The following is a 16,516-nucleotide window of genomic DNA, read 5'->3' as shown; positions in this document are numbered from 1 at the left end:
GGAGGGACAAGTGTGTACACACACACACACACACACACACACTGACACAGGCTGAGGATGATGGGATTTGTTCTCCACGAAGCATGACAAGTTGAGGAAGGCATGCATAGAGACTGTCTATATAAGCATTGGTGGTGGCGGTGTGTGCCTTCAAGTCATTTCCAACTTACGGCGAACCTTATCATTGCAAATCATGGCAAGATTTGTTCATGGGGAGTTCGCCCTTGTTCTTCTCTGAGGCTGAGAGAGTGCAACTTGCCCAATGCCACCCATAGCTTTTCATGGCTAAGCAGGGAATCGAACCCTGGTCTCCAGAGCCATAGCCCAACATTCAAAAGTACCGTACAAAGTTTATTCATGACAACCCTATACAGGTTATAGCCATCAAATTACAAGAAACAATGAAAACCTTTTAAAACATTTACACTCACACTTGGCTCTATAACATACAAAGCAAAAAGTTTAGACTAAGATTACAAAAAAAAAGTTTCATACTAAACACATCACAATGTTACACAATCCATTCAAATCTATTTACTGCAGATTTCCATGCAAGCCTTTAATAATAATAATAATAATAATAATAATAATAATAATAATAATGTTTATTTATTTACCGCTTTTCCAAATTAGATCAAAGCGGTGTACAACTTTATCCCCCAAATCTGATCTAACACTCAAAAGTAAACCCTTGCCAATATCTATCCAATGTTGGCCAAATCTATCCTAGGGTAGTCTCTTTATGGACTGACTCAAATGGGTCAGGTTTTGACTTCTGCAAATCTCTTTGTCAGATATAATACAGTGGACCCATGGTATCTGATGGGGTTTGGTTCCAGGACCCCCTATGGATATAAAAATCTGTGGATGCTCAAGACTCATGGGGTGAAATCAAGCTTTGCTTTTTTGGACTGCATATCTTTTTGGAACATTTCCAATCCCTGGATAGTTGACTCCATGGCTGAAAAATGCATGGATATGGAGGGTCAAATGCATTAGGCAAATTGGGAAAATGGCATGATGCTGGAAGCCTGGATGGCTAGAGACTTAAGATGGTGTGTGTATGTGTGTGTGAGAGAGTGAATCTTTGCAAGAGATGTGGGAAGGTCAGTCTACTTCCTACTACCTTCTCAAATGCATCTGAGGAAGCAGACTTAAGCCTAGGGAAAGCTCATGATCCAAATGCATCCATGGAAGTAGCCTTAAGCCTAGGAAAGCTCCTGCTGCCAACTCCTTCCTTTCATTTAGTCTCAAAGGTGCTGCAAAATCTCAGTACATACTGCTCCTACAGACTAACATGGCTATAACTTGGAATTCTTTGTCTTAGAGGGGATCTAACCCATTTTTCACCCCAGCCCCAAACACCAGCCCCCCAAACTCCATCCTTTGAGTCCCAGGAGTGTGCTTGCTCTTGCAAGAAAGTGCAAGAGAGCTTTCTTTGTCTTTCCTCTCAGGGGATCCATCCCTGTTGGATGGCAGCCTGCCTTGCTGGCAGCAGGAGAAGGCTGGGAGGCGAGGTAGGCAGGCATGCAAAGAAGGAGGGGAGGAGGTGGAGGAGGAGAGCAATGTCCTCCTGGGCTCTTCCCCCTATAAAATCCATCCCGGCTGGGGGGAAAAGCTGCATTTTTCCTCCTCCTGCTGCTGCTGGTGTGCAGGAGGCAGTGGGTCTCCTCGAGAGGAAGGGAAGCCATCACGTGGGAAGAGGCAGGCAAGGCAAGCAAGGCAAGCAGGCTTGCGGGGGCTTTTTGCATTGAGAGCCAACCCAGTTACCAGATCTCCAGCAGGGAGACGGAGAGAGAGAGGAAGGGAAGGTAGTAGCTTCTCTTTCCTGGCTGCAAAAGGATCCCTCCCGGGTCCTTCCTCCTGGCTCCAGCATCCCTTTGCATCCTGCATCCCTTTGCATCCTGCATCTCTTGGCATTCAGGACTGGAGCCCAACTTTGGGCTGAAAGGCAAGGGAAAGCCATCATAGGCTGGCTCTGGAATGGGGCTGTCGGTGCTCTCCATGGTGCTGATCCTGGCCGGAGGACTAGTCCGCGGTGAGTGTTGCAAAGTGCTTGCCTTTTTCCTCCTCCTCCTCCTTCCTGGGGGCTCTTTCTTCTCATGCTCTGACTCTGAAGTTTCTGATGTGTCTTGCTCTGGTGTGTTGGTCTTTTCGACAGTGGAAGGCAGCAGGGTGTCTTCGAAGGGTCCTTAGAACCAAAAGATCCTAGTCTTGGAAGAGTCCCCAAGCAGACCATCCAGCCTTGCCATGCAGGAACTCCCTATCAAAGCCTGGGTCACATGGCCATCCAGCCTCTTCTTAAAAACCTCCAAAGACGGAGACTATTAGGGAGCTGGAGATGCTTAACCTGGAGAAGAGAAGGTTCAGAGGTGATATGATAGCCCTGTTTCAATATTTGAAGGGAGGTCCCATTGAGAAGGGAGTAAGCTTGTTTTCTGATGCTCCAGAGAATAGGACACAATTGAGCAATGGATTCAAGCTACAGGAAAAAAGATTCCACCTCAGCGTTAGGAGGGACTTCCTTTTATTATTAGTTTCAAAACAACAAGTCTAACCTTAAAAAAGCAAATATAAACATGTACACTAAATGCATTACTATGATAGGATATGATAGCCCTCTTTAAATATTTGAAGGGATGTCATGTTGAGGAGGGAGCAAGCTTGTTTTCTGCTGCTCCAGAGAATAGAACACAACAGAGCAGTGGATGGAAGCTACACAAAAAGAGGTTCCACCTGGACATTAGGAGGAGCTTCCTGACAGGAAGGGCTGTTCCACAGTGGAACACACTCCCTTGGAATATAGTGGAGTCTCCTTCTTGGAGGTCTTTAAACAGAGGCTGGATGTCTGGGATGCTTTGATTTAGAGTTCCTGCATGGCAGGGGGTTGGACTGGATGGCCCTTGAGGTTTCTTCCAACTCTAGGATTCAATGATTCTATGACTCCACCACACTCTGAAGTAGCATATTCTACTACTGAACAGCTCTTACTGTCAGGAAGTTCTTTCTAATGTTGAGCTGGAATCTCTTTTCCTGTAGCTTGCATGCATTGCTCGTAGTCTCTGGAGCAGCAGAAAATAAGCTTGCTTCACCCTTAATGTGACATCCCTTCAAATATTTAAGCAAGGATATCATATCACCTCTTAACCTTCTTTTATCCAGGCTAAATATCCCCAGCTCCTTAAGGTGTTCCTCATAGGGCTTGTTGGTTTCCATACTCTTCACCATCTTGGTCACCCTCCTCTGGACACAGGGCATCCTCTTCTTTGGAGGTTTGCAAACAGAGGCTGGATGGCCATTTGTTGGGTGTGCTTTGACTGTGTCTTCCTGCATGGCAGAAGAGGCTTAGATTGAATTGTCTTTGGGGGTACCTTCCAACTCTAGGCTTTGATGAGTCCTTCTTTGGAGGTTTGCAAACAGAGGCTGGATGGCCATCTGTCCCAGGGAGAGCTTGGATGGTGTCCCCTGGGGTCTCTTCCAACTCTAGGATTTTACTCTTTTATGAAATAAATATTTATTATTATTATTATTTCCTCCTGGGGTGGGACTCCTATAGTTGCATCCTGGCTGTCTCCTGGAACTACAATGGGGAATGGGAGGAAGAGTTTCCTTGGGTAGGAAGATGAGGATAATGGTTTCCACATGGGTGGATTAGGGAGTCTGCTCCGGGTTGCAGTCAGAACTTTCAAGGAGCTGGGCAAGGAGTCGAAGCTGTCATGGAGGGCTTGGACTGAAAAGATATATTAATAAAAAAGAGAGAGTGGGGTCACAGAGACCACTGGCATGGGAGAAAAAATAGGATTCTATTTGGGGACAAAGGTGGGATAGAAATCCAGTCAATCAATCAATCAATCAATCATCAATCAATCAACAAGGAGGAGCTGCTGGTGGGGAGATAGACGTTTTAGGGGAAAGGGACATCTTTCATATTCTTTTTTAAAATGCTTAATAACAGATTCCTTTCTGGAGCACAGATACTAATTTAGTGATGACCCTCTTCCTCTTCCTCTTCTTTCTCCTCCTCTTCATCTGATATTCTAACCTGGAGTGCATTCATTCACATCCAGAAACCAGAGCTACACTTTGCCGCTCGCTCTAGCATAGTCCCACATGGCTCTTGGAGCCAACCTTGTACGTTTCACAGGTATCTCTTCCCTTCTTGAAACATCTGTCTCGTCCTCTTGCTTTGCTCTGCATGACCAAACTGCCGAAGGGACAAAGGGGAGAATGCCTCTAGCATGTGCAGAGTGCCAGTCCGGCGAAGCAGCTGGTGACTTCCATGTCAGTGGGACAGTGAATCCACTCCACGTTTTACTAATACATGGTATAGGTGCTCTCCAAAATGCTGAACATATACGGAAACCAAGTTTCGGCACCGTGGACAACTGCTTTAACTTTGGGAGTACAACTGGAGCAGATTCGCTTTTCCCACTGACAGCATTTGTTTCTGAAGAGTGAGGCATAAATACAATAAATAAACCATACCTGCCTTCTGACCCCAATTTCTTGTTTCTTGGGGTTTTCAGGAGGAGAGAGAAGAGAAGCGGTTGGTTGTGTAGTCTATTGTTATTGTTAATATTCTTAGTGTTGCTATTATTGTTTGACTTGTGTGCATATTTATGGAAAGGCCATACGTTCTCCCTCTGGGTCTGACGTCCAAGGCTAGTGAACCAAAGCAGAGTAACAATGAAAGCAATGAATTGAAATGCTGAAAGATGGAAATGAGGAGATGGCAGAATAACGTAGGCATAGAGAAAAGTGTTGCATGTTTCTGAAGACTCTTCCATGACTTTGGCTTTTCTCTGCCTGGCTTTTAAAGTCAGGAAGGATGTGGAATGGCTTACACAGCATCAGGAATACACTAAAGACAGTGGGGAGCATAGGCAGAGCTGGAATGAGCCAAGAGCTATCCAGGAGCCACTTGTGGCTCTAAGATTATTTTGTGGCCCCTTACCCCCATGGATCATCTTTTTATTGGCAAAATAGAGTGAATTCTTCTTTTGGAAATCTCCAGGAGTGGAGATTTACCATTTCAATATGTCTCAATAGTACTTAACACCATAAACAACCAATCTCCCAATAAAACACACAGACATACTTGTTGTGTGCCTAAGGTAACCCTATTAGGAATGACCAAGATGACCAGGATTTCATGGGAAATCCTGCCTTTCCTTGCAAATCCTGAGGCTGACATCAACATCCATACTTCTCTTTTTTGCCTCCATCAGGAAGGAATATTTCAAAGCTTTTGATATTAGTGGATTCCAACATCAGCTTGCATGATCCATACCCTCCAACCAACAGCTGGAACTTAGTTTCTGTTCCTGGTTTCTGCATTTCCTAAATGCTCCACCACAATTTGTTGTGTTGTTGTTGTTATTGTATGGCTTCAAGTTGTTTCCAGTTCCCAGAATTTCCTTGCATTGAGCCAGGGCAGTTAAAGCAGTGTCATACTGGATTATTTCTGTGGTGTGGATTGGACCTTTAAAAAAAAGCAACTTTTCTAAGCTCTGATCTAAATGGACTAGTGGTCTTGAGCCAGTAGAACAAAAAATGTGGCAAGCGCTTGCAAAAACTGGCTCCATTTCCTTTCCTCTGCATAAATGTACACATTGTCCAGAGCATCTTGGATGGATTTATGGAAGACTTGTTGGTGATATATTAGCGAGATGAGTTTCTAAGCTTAATGGGTTTTGACAGGTCATTTTGACTCCAGCTGACCTCCCATCCCACTCTCATCCAGGCCCCTTCTTTGCAGGTAATTCCCAAATTATCTCTGGCTGAATGCATACTTTATGTTCTCCTGGCTGTCTCTCCTGGACTTCACGAGCGAGGAGGTTTTCCCCCCTCCAAAACAGATTGTAATGTATTCTTGGCTGCAGGAATAAGAAATCACTGGGAAAGAAAGAAAGGTATTTCTTTCATCTCTTTAAAGTCACTGCTCACCAGACACTCATCCTTAGTGCAACTCTGAATAAAAAGCACTCATTGCCTTTCCAAAGAAAATGCCAGCTTAGAATGGCCATGAAAAGGAACTAGCCCTAAATAAGTCTGTGCAAACTTCCCCTAACAAACAAATCTTGCCAAGAAAAACCCACAATAGCCTTAGGGTCACCAATACGTCAGAAATTATTTGAAAGCATGCAACAACAACAAAAGTTGAAGGCAGTAAAGGGGGCCGGGCGGAGGAAGACCACATTGCAAGTGCATAACCAAGGAAGCCACAGCCCTGAGTTTCCAAGACCTGATCTGTGTTGTGGATGCCTGGATCTCTGGCAGACCTCTTATTCATAAGCCATTAACCATAACATCTGTGTCTATTTTGCATTGGAAAAAAATATGGTACCCAAATTCAACAGCAACAAGGACAACAATTGTCATACTTCTTCATATCTTCTTCATTTTCATCTTCATTTTCTGAGTCCTGATGGATGATGAGAACAATGAAACAGGGATTTTTTTCATCCCATAGTTTTGAGACACTCGGGAATTTATTTCCATGCAATGATGGAAAGTCGCACAGCTTTTCCACAAAGGCTGCACTGTTTGCCCAGAAAACGGTGTCATGTGTTCAGAAAACACACTAAGCTTCTCCTGAGAACTGTGAAGCCGTCCCTGGAAACGGCACAGTTTTTGGCACAGAAAAGAAATAGCACAACATTACATTGTGGGATTTGCCCCCCAAAGGCGACTCCAAGGCAACCATGTATTTTGTGCAAGATTGGTATATTTTTAAGACATAGAAAACAGCAATATGGCAGAACAAAAATAGTGCACACTTTGCAGGAACTTTCGACATGCTGCACATAAGATTCTTGAGGGATTGGGAACTCCAAATCTGACCCCAAACGGGAAATTTATTGGGTTTCTGTTCCATCCCTAGCACAGTAACATGGCCTCTCTTGTGGTGGGCCTGGTGCTGTTGACATGTGCCTGATGCTTTCAGTTCATTCAGAAAACAGCCTTTCTTTAAAGCTGCCTGGAGTTGTAGCAATGGTTGGCTTATGAGCTGAAAGCAGCTTTGCACAGGATTCTTCAAGGCAGCTGCCATGTCTAGGCTCTGACTATGCTTTTGTTTCCAATGCCACTTTGTCGAGGCCTTCTCCCCGAAGAGTGATGTAAAAATATTTTAAATAAATGGTGATTACGTGTCGGAGCAGAGGTGATGCTTAGACCCCGGACTTTCCAGCTCCCAGCTTACTCTCTTAGCCCCAGAGAGACATCAGATCTCAGTGACATTATTCAGCAGAACAGCTGTTTCAGGAAAGGTGTCTGAGTCATTCCGCTCAGAGCTTGGCAAGTTACTTCTAGCAAGGCATTCATTCCCATTGGTCATTAGGATGATTAAAAGACATGGCCAGAATCCTCTTTGTTAGTCCCAACTGGAGCAGAAGCACTGAATCAATTGTGGAAGGCTGAGCTGACACGTAGGTAAATCACACTGATCCAATGGCGCTACTACTGTATCAGGACTAACAATAGGCTTTAGAGCCATTTGTTGCTGTTATCCATTGTGTGTGTGTGTGTATGTGCCTTTAAATTTGCTGTTGACTTATGGCAACCCCATGAATTTCATACAGTTCTCTTAGGCAAGGGATATTTGGAAGTACTTTGACAAACCTGGTCTTTCCAAAAGGCTCAGCTTCTTTAAAGTCTGTCATAAAATCCAAAGCGGATTTACTATTCCAGCATAGGGATGGAATGGAAATTCATCAACTTCCTGACTGGGGTCAGGTTTGGAGTTCCCAGTCCCTTGAGAAAGTTTTGTGAGGGAAAAAAAATAGCATGTTGAAAGTACCTGCAGATTGTGAAAACTTTTTGTGGTTATCCCTGGCTCAGTATAAATTACATAAATGTTCAAGAGACTTTGCAGCGTTGCAGTGAAAACCTACACTTGAAGTCTTTTTACTATGTACCGAAAACTGCGCTGCTTTTTGAGAAAAAAACAACAACCCCAGAGACTTGAATTGTTTTTTGCTATATATTTGGGAAAAGTGGACAAAATGCAAAATTAAATTGCACGCTATACCCTTCTACAAACAGTGCAGTGTGGCTGCAGCTTTTGCCAGCTTGAAAGTTTCCAAGTCTCTTTCTATACTGAAAATGGCACAGTTTTCAGGGAAGGCTGGACAGTTGTCAGGCGAAGCTGTGTAGCTTCCAGAAAACTGTATGGCTTTTGGGGCAAGGTGCCCAGTTTTCATGGAAAAGCTGCAAGGTTTCTTGTCACTATAGCGGAGGGAAAACTCCTGAGTGTCTTGAGTTTGTGGGACAAAAAACCGTTTCATTGTTCTGGACATCCTTCAGGATGCAGAAAAACTGAGATTTACCATTCCTACTTTAGTGACATGGAACCCACTGCTCTTGACTTTTTACATAACTAGGTGGAATGAAGCTGAGCAAGAGAAGAGTGTGTTAAAGTTTTATCCCCATCCCTCTATTTCTCACAGTTTCCCTGCAAGGAGAGTATCAGAGGAAACTCTACAAGGAACTCCTGAAGAATTACAACCCGTTGGAAAGACCTGTGGCCAATGATTCCCAGCCTCTTACCGTCTCATTCAGCCTCAGCCTCAGACAAATCATGGATGTGGTAAGTCTTTCTATTTGTATAGTTCTGGGTGTATCTTTCTGGAAAAAAAACATCTTGATCATGTCTTATATATGAATGAGATCTGGGGTAGCCATCAGTGTCGGTTGGAAGATCCTTTATGGATGACAACGTCCAGGATCTTCCAGGCATTATAGGATTCTGGGGCCAATGTCTCATTTAAGATCTATTTACATAGATGGATGTGACAGTAGGGGACATCAGGGACAGCAATGATGTGACTGGTAGCTTCTGAGCCATTCTGAAAAGCTGGATCATTCTGATAGCCATTCAAGTCATTGGGGGGAAGAGGTGTATATGTGTTTTGTTGTGCTATGGGTGAATGGGAAAACTGTATAAGGAGATCTTGGATACCAACTTCTGAAAGGCCTTCTGCTTGGGCTAAAAGGGACCCTTTGAGACCATTTAAACAAACTCAGCTGCCACCATATTTGACTTGACCTCTCCTTTCCCAATAGGAAGTTATTTTGGGGTCTCATTTGCACTTTCTGTCTTTGAAACCGCAAGGACTTTCCTTCCCCTCCAAGCCTGGTGTGGAGATAAAACCGAGCTAAAAGCACATGAAAGGAGTATGTGAGAGAAGTACTTTTAAAGGAAGTCTTTTATTCTATGTAAGACATCTACAGTAGCAAATGGATCTCTTTGACCTGAAGGCACTCTCCTTCAGGCACGGTACAAGTTCAAGAACAGATCAATTCAGCTGAGATTGCCAAAATAACCATAAGCCCTGATGCAAGCTGGCTAAATACTTCCTAGCAACTCACGATGCAAATGGGATTTGTAGTCTTTGATGTTCATGGAGGGTATCTAGGAGTCTGGAGTTGCTCCTATGATGAGAAAGACATCTCGGTACCCAAAGCATTACTACTGCCCTACTTTCTTAGACTGTGGTCACTTGAGACTTTTTATAAACTGTGCTGAGAAGGATCTCAAAGGTGCTTCTGCCCAACTGACCATTGCACTGGGCAATTGCTCTCTCATCACCTCTGTGACACCGAATCCCATTAAAATATAACTTAATCTTATCGCATTGTTTAACCTTTTGTTACTTGAAAAGAAGACTATTTGTGCTGCCCAGGTAATGGGAGAAGCTCCATTATCACATGTCTCAATACTGCAGCAGTTAGCATAGCCAGCAGTAACCCCAGTGTAACTCTTCAACTAGATTCTAGCCCAGAATGGCTGCATGCCAGAAAGGTAACATTTATAGTGTCACAATAAGTAGTGAAAAGGAGCATGTTGGATTGAGCACAGAACTTTCTCAAGCCCTAAAGTTAGTGTTCCTGGGAATACCAAAGTTATATAACTTTGTAAAAAGCCCTGTCTGTTTCCTAGTTTGCAAGAGGTTTTTACTAGCAAGCAAAGGAGGTAACTTGTCACCTTCACTTCCATCCAGGTCATAGAGAAAGGGAAGGTTGGAAACAAAATATGCATCTAAACTGTAGAAAGAATACAGTTTGACATTTGCTTTAACTGCCATGGCTCATTGCTATGGGTTTCTGGGATTTGTAATTTTGTGAGCTATTTAGCCTTCTCTCTCGGAGAGCTCTGGTGCCACAACAAACTACAAATCCTCAGGATTCCATAGGATGGAGCCATGACAGTTGAATCAGTGTCAAATTGCATTAATTCTGTAATGTGGCAGCAGCCGCAGAAGTACGTTCCTTTAGCAAGTTATTTAAAATTAAAATTCCCTTCCTAATGCAAAGGTTGGAGGAGGAAGGACAGATTCACTAAATATTTTCCTCTGCCAGCCAGCTGTGCTTGCATGGTGGTTGGCAGAAGGAGGGCCTCTCCTCTCTCTATTGCTGGCTCCAGAAACCATGTTGGCTGGCAGAGAAAGGATGGCACCATTTGTCCTCTGTCTGCCGCCTTTTGCGTTCACCTGGTGGCATTCCATCACTGCCTGATGAGCTGATTAATATGTAACTGGGCTTAGTTGATGAGCTGGGCATTGAAAAGGATACCCATCAAATGGTTACATGGCAGAAAGAAGCATGGGCATGCAGCTGGTACTTTTCAGTTTAGCATTCTCATGTGTGCTTTGCCAGCCAGACTCCAGAAATCCTCTCTGTTTTAATCACTGCCTTTAAAAAGGACGAAGTAGTGTGACATGGTCCTTCGAGTGATGGACTGGGATGATGGATTTGAATCCATTCTGGGCTATGGAAACCTACTGGGTGGCCTTGGGGACATCACACTCTCTCAGCCTCAGAACAAAGCAATGGCAAACCATCTCCGAAGAGCATTGCCATAAGTTGGAGTTGACTTGAAGGCACAAGATGATAACAGCAGAGAGCTGGCATGGCATAGTGTGTTGAGTGTTGGTCTAGTGTTAGTCTTTTCTATGCCGGAAATAGCAGTCTGCCACAACAAAAATCTTGCAAAATACGTCTTGTGCAGAAAACAGCAATTATGAACAATCAAAATCTGGCACAGAAAATAGCTATTTTGCCCAACAAAAAGATGTGGCTCTTTGTGTGTGTGTTTGTGTGCAAAATTGTTGGTTGTTCAGCTGGTGCAGTGATTCTTTGGTCCTCCAGATATTTTGGACTTCAACTCCCAGAAGCTCCAACCAGCTTGGTCAATAGTCAGGACTTCTGGGAGCTGAAGTCCAAAACATCTAGAGGACCAAAGTTGGGGAACCACTGAGTTGGAGGCTTTCACGTCCACAAGTTTCCAAATCCATTCTTAAAGGGAGCTCTCCAAGATGCTGAACTCTACCCCTTAAATAGCTTCAGCTCCTTGGCTACCTTCTTTAGAGTTCAGGCTTAAATCCAAAGGAGATTCACCAGCCTTCTGGTGTGGAAGCCATTAACATCTGAAGAAGGACCTTCTAACTTGTTAGAAGGCATAGACCTTCTAACTTGTTCTTGTATTGTTTTGAGGTCCCCTTTCTCTTTTATTTGTGGTTTATCACCTTAAAGAAGGCAGTTATACCTTCACTTTCCAGTCCCCATGATCCTGGCTGGATATTTTCCACGATGAGAATTTCATACATTAAACAATGGGGGAATCGCTTTCTCTGATTTATGGTATACGTTTATCCTTTTTGCTGCCCACAACTATGGAACGGCGCATTTATATCTGAAGCTTGAATATTGCCCTCTGTCACTGCATCTGAGGGAATGTATTGGTAATCCCATGAAAAGTCATGCTAAGATTCATCAGTTGGTCTTAAAGTTTCCCCATCACTCTTTCATCGCTTTTAGTTCCCAATTTCTCAGCAAAGTCATCACAATCTTACTGTGCTAACAGCATTGTGTAGGTGGGCTGGGACCCAGGGTAGGTGTTCAGATCCTTTATGTGTGTAGTTTACTGACAATTACTCAGAGTTAACAACAGAAAAGATGTTCTTGTGTGGAACAGTAGGAACCCATTTACAGTAAAGTCAGAGCAGGGATAAAGGGGATTAGAACGAGTCAACGCCTAAATCTGTTCCTCCAAAGCTATATGCCTCTCACCCTCAAAGCTTGGAAAAGTTCCTTTTTAGATAATAACTCCCAGAACCCTTTCACCAGCATGGCCTCTGCCCTTACCTTTTGCATTACGGCTCCCAAAACCCCCCATCCAGTATGGGTGCTGGCTTACTTTTGGACTACAACTCCACAAATCCCCCAGCTGGCATAATCTCTGGCGTACCTAGGTTGACTACAACACCCAGAATCCTCCAGCCACCATGGCGACTGCATTACCTTTTGCACTACAACTCCCCAACTTCCCCAGCCATTATGACTGTAGGCTGACTATATATATATTGCACACAGTCATACAATACGACATTAAAATAAATGTGAAGCTTTGCAGGTCAGCATATATACGTGAATCTACATAGAAACAATACAAAAATATACGACTCCATCCACGCGTAGCAAAGTTTGGATGTCACTGTAAACCAAAATATCCCTTATACTTCCCAGATAGTACCCTTATCTTCTTTGTTGTTAAATTTACTTAGCTTCCTACTTTAACAGAATTTGTCAGACATTTTTGGAAATTAATCTTCAAATTGATATTTAATAATCATTTAACATTATACACACACACACACACACACACACATATCTTAACCGAATAGCAATCTTTTTCTATCCTTTCCTTAGTACTTTCTTTCATCAAACCCATAAGAATATCAATTTCTCTGGCTTTGTGTAATTTTCTTAACCATTCTTCCCTAGTTGGGGTTTGTTTTTTTCCCCATAGCTTAGTGTAGAGGATCCTAGTAGAAGTGCTCATATATAATATAATACATGTAGGCTGACTTTTTAGACTACAACTCTCAGAAACTCTCACCATGATGACTGGCTTATGTGTTGGACTACAACTCCCAGAATCCCCATCTAGTATGACCTCTGGCTTATCTTTTGGACTACAACTCCCCCAGCTCCCTCAGCCAGAGACTGACATTTTAGACAACTCCCAGAAAATCTCAACATGGTGAATGGTTTATCTTTAGGACTACAATGCCAAGAATCCCCCATCTAGCACGGCCGGTGACTTACCTTTTGGACTATAACTCCGTGAATCCCTTGGCCAGCGTGGCAACTGGGCAGCGACCATCGATGGCTAAGCGTTGTGCTGCAAAAGTAACTTTTCCAAGTTGTGCTCTACTTTTCTTGTCCTTTCTGTCCAAACGCCCTCCTGGGCTCCCCTCTCAGATGTCTCTTCCAGTAGAGCTCCCCTGAAAAACGATTTATTACTCTGTATTTTCAGCAATTTTGGGAACTGTGGCTGCTACCTCCAGTGATTTACAGCTTTGTAATTGTTCTTTAAGCACTGAAATTGTTTTCTCAGACGCTTCAGGAAACTGCTTTGGAGGCTTTGCTTCTTTGCATGGCCCTAACCGAATTTTTGCAAACATGTCTTTTTGGTATACAAATGAACATTTAATAGAAAGGGCAAGAGACGGGCAACAAGGGCCCAAACAGACAGGCCAAAATAAAGCTGCTTCAGGTCACTTTGGAGGTATGCTGTTTAAATGATGCATGTGTCCTAAGAGGCCAAAAGGCGCACCAAAGCCATGCTCCAGTTCTAAGGACTGGAGTACAGCTTTGGTGCAGCTTCTGGCTCTTAAGATGTGTGTGTCATTTAAACATCATACCTCCAAAGTGACCCGAAGCAGCTTTATTTTGGCCTGTCTGTTTGGGCCCTTAGTCATGATTTGTTTGCTACAAGTTCCTACACTGGGGTTGCACCGAGTAAACTTTTGCATGTGGAGCTCTGCATTGATTGTACCAATGACAGCAATGGCCAATTGAATGCATGCCTCAATCTGCAACCTAATGCACATGCACATCTACACTTATACTGCCACAAGGGCACCACACATCCAACTCCTACAACCTTGAACTGAAAGCACGCATCAGACAAAACTGTTCAACTGCATCTGGAGTGAAATTCATGCATGTGCAAGACACCAATGGGATCCCAGTCAGGGTCACCACATGGGTTTCATGCCTTAAACTCTTTCCGGAGGGAGGCTAGGATGGCCCTGACCTGACTCTTCTTCCCTCGACCAGTTTTCATTTTTATTTTTTGTGCTATCAGGCTTTTAGAAACTAACCAGGGTGAGGGTTTCCTTAAACATTGTGTGGTGCAGTTTTTAAAACATGCATGCAATCTGAAGTTGAAGGCTTTCATGGCTGGCATCCATGGTTTTTTTGTGAGTTTTTTGGGCTATGTGGCCATGTTCTAGAATAGTTTCTTCCTGACTAGAAGCTGCCTTATCCTGAGCCACATCCTTGTTCCATTCAGACCAAGGGTAGGGCCTAAATACAATGAACCTTCCATAATTTATGGGGTTAGGGACACAGGACCCCTTTGAAAGTGGAAAAACCAATTAAAAAAACAACAGCTCCAAACTTTTTTTTTAAAAAATAAGAGAACACCTCTCTAGGAACCTCTAGGTCCTCCAGTGCAATTCTATGTCCAACATCCACAGGATGTTGACCATAGAATTGTGCTGGAGGGCCTAGAAATGCCTATGGAAACATTCTCTCTAGGAATCTCTAGGTCCTCCAGTGAAGCTTTTGGCCAATATTGGTGACAGAGTCATACTGGAGGACCTAGTGATTCCTAGACAGAACGTATTAAATCCAAAAATAATCAAATCTGCAAAGTCAAAGACACAAATAGGGAGGGCCGACTGTACAGTCACCCTTCCATTTTCACGGACTTGGAGTCTGCATCCCTTAGAAATACGTGAGGTGCAAACAGAAGGTGGCACAATGGAGAATGTGCCCAAGGTGCATGCACGGCAGTGTGCGCAGGAGTGGGCCGCCATTGGAGTCAATAGGGATTCCAGTATCAGCAATTTTCCATTTTCGTGAGGAGTTCCGGAACGGCTGCCTTGTGAAAACAGAGGTGTGACTGTACTTAGTAGGGAAATAGGATTCAGATCATTGGAGAACTCACTTATTCAGCACTTTTCTTTCCCTTAAATATAAAGCATGAGGATCTGCTTAAGTATTCTAAAGACACCTCAAATTCTGAGTCTTTCTTGCCTAAGAAAACCCTATGAAATTAATGGAGTTGCCATAAGTCGACAGGTTACTTGAAGGCACACAGACACACACATACGAAGCAGCAGATACCACCTGTTCTTGGAAGCTAAGGAGGGTCAGCCCTGGTTGCTACTTAGATGGGAGACCGCCAATGAATACCAGGTGCTGCAGGCATCATTTCAGAGGAGGAAACTGGCAGAACCACCTCTGAGTGTTCCTTACCTAAGAAAAGCCTATGAAATTTGTGGGGCTTCCATAATTCAACAGACATGCATAAGTTGACAGATGACATGCACCCATAGGAACTATATGGTCTTTCAGATGTCATTGGATTTCAGCTCCCAGTAGGCTGAGCCACCAGTGGGCAGAAATGCTGGGTGTTGCTGTCTAGCAAGATCGTGAAGGCTGAGATCTGACCCATAACTGTCCGTTCTGACTTGCATTACTTTTCCAGGGTTCCAGGTTCTCCAGTTTTCTTTAGTCCAACCTGGAGATCTTGGGCATTCTCTGGTGGCCTCCGTCTCAGTTCCTAACTGTTATCTTCCAAACATCAGCTGAGATTGGTTTGTCTACGAAGGCAGAGACACAGCAAATTGGGCACAGCTATACGATCCATTCTTGTAAATGAGAACAGCTCAGAGTTGTTTTTTTTTTTAAATTATTATTATTAAAAAAATCAAACCTCTTCAAAAGAAGTGGCGATAAATGAATCTGGGAAAGTGAATCAAAATGACACTAAATTAGCAGGCACATTTGAACTGGCACCCAGAAGATACATAAGCCGCTTATCGAAACTCAGCAGCCTGTCTCGCCTGTAGTAGTCTTAGGAGAAGCTCATCAGACTGGCATTGTTCATTTAATTGTTTGCATTTTGCAGGTAGATTGGAGGGGAAATATCCGCACACACCCATGCGGGTTTCCCCCCCTCTTCTGTTTAGGATTTGCTTTCTTTGTTGCTCAGAGTGAAAGAAGTCCTTCTTAATATCCACGGAGCTGAAGACTTACTTATCTTTGGAAGAAACCCACACCCGTGTTTCTAACCGGGGAGGCAAACCTTTCCTTTGTTTCCAAATGTGAGAAGAGAAGATTTGAGTTTTCTTCCTGATGGGTGAGATTAAAAGAGTTTGGCTGCATTTCTGAAAACTTCTTTTTTCACCCCCCTTTGGCACTTCAGGATGGTTTTGCAAAAGTTTTGTTTGCACAGCAACTTTCGCCAGGACCCTGCATTGTGTTTGTGTGATGCAAGTCGACACTCACATGTTTGCATGGGGGTTCTATTACAGCAACTTCTTCTAAAGAGCAACGTTGTGCAACTGACTTTGTATCTGCCCAATGTGCCTGTTTGTTGTCCCCTTCTCTAGGGAATAACACAATAGAGAGAGCACCAGAGGTGCCAAAAAAGCCAAAA

At 43.6% G+C, this 16,516-nt stretch overlaps 1 protein-coding gene across 2 annotated transcripts in view; it reads left to right on the top strand.

The window, feature by feature from the left end:
• Positions 1–1,570: 1,570 nt before the first annotated feature.
• Positions 1,571–16,516, top strand: part of LOC149307152 (neuronal acetylcholine receptor subunit alpha-7) — a 69,668-nt gene continuing 54,722 nt past the window's right edge. Inside the window, exons 1-2 of one of the 2 annotated variants that reach the window (XM_089537534.1) lie at positions 1,571–2,038; positions 8,448–8,587. In XM_089537534.1, coding sequence (XP_089393660.1) covers positions 1,984–2,038; positions 8,448–8,587 — 195 coding nt within the window. In that variant the 5' untranslated portion in view covers positions 1,571–1,983. The remainder of the gene's footprint in view (positions 2,039–8,447; positions 8,588–16,516) is intronic. The other variant, XM_089537530.1, reaches the window with a different exon arrangement.

The sequence above is a fragment of the Sceloporus occidentalis genome, unplaced genomic scaffold, assembly GCF_023333645.1.
Source record: "Sceloporus occidentalis isolate IW3139 unplaced genomic scaffold, rSceOcc1.0.p SCAF_9, whole genome shotgun sequence".
Lineage (NCBI taxonomy): Eukaryota > Metazoa > Chordata > Lepidosauria > Squamata > Phrynosomatidae > Sceloporus > Sceloporus occidentalis.
Note: the sequence above shows the minus strand (reverse complement) of the source record. Positions and strands in the feature narration are given on the sequence as shown.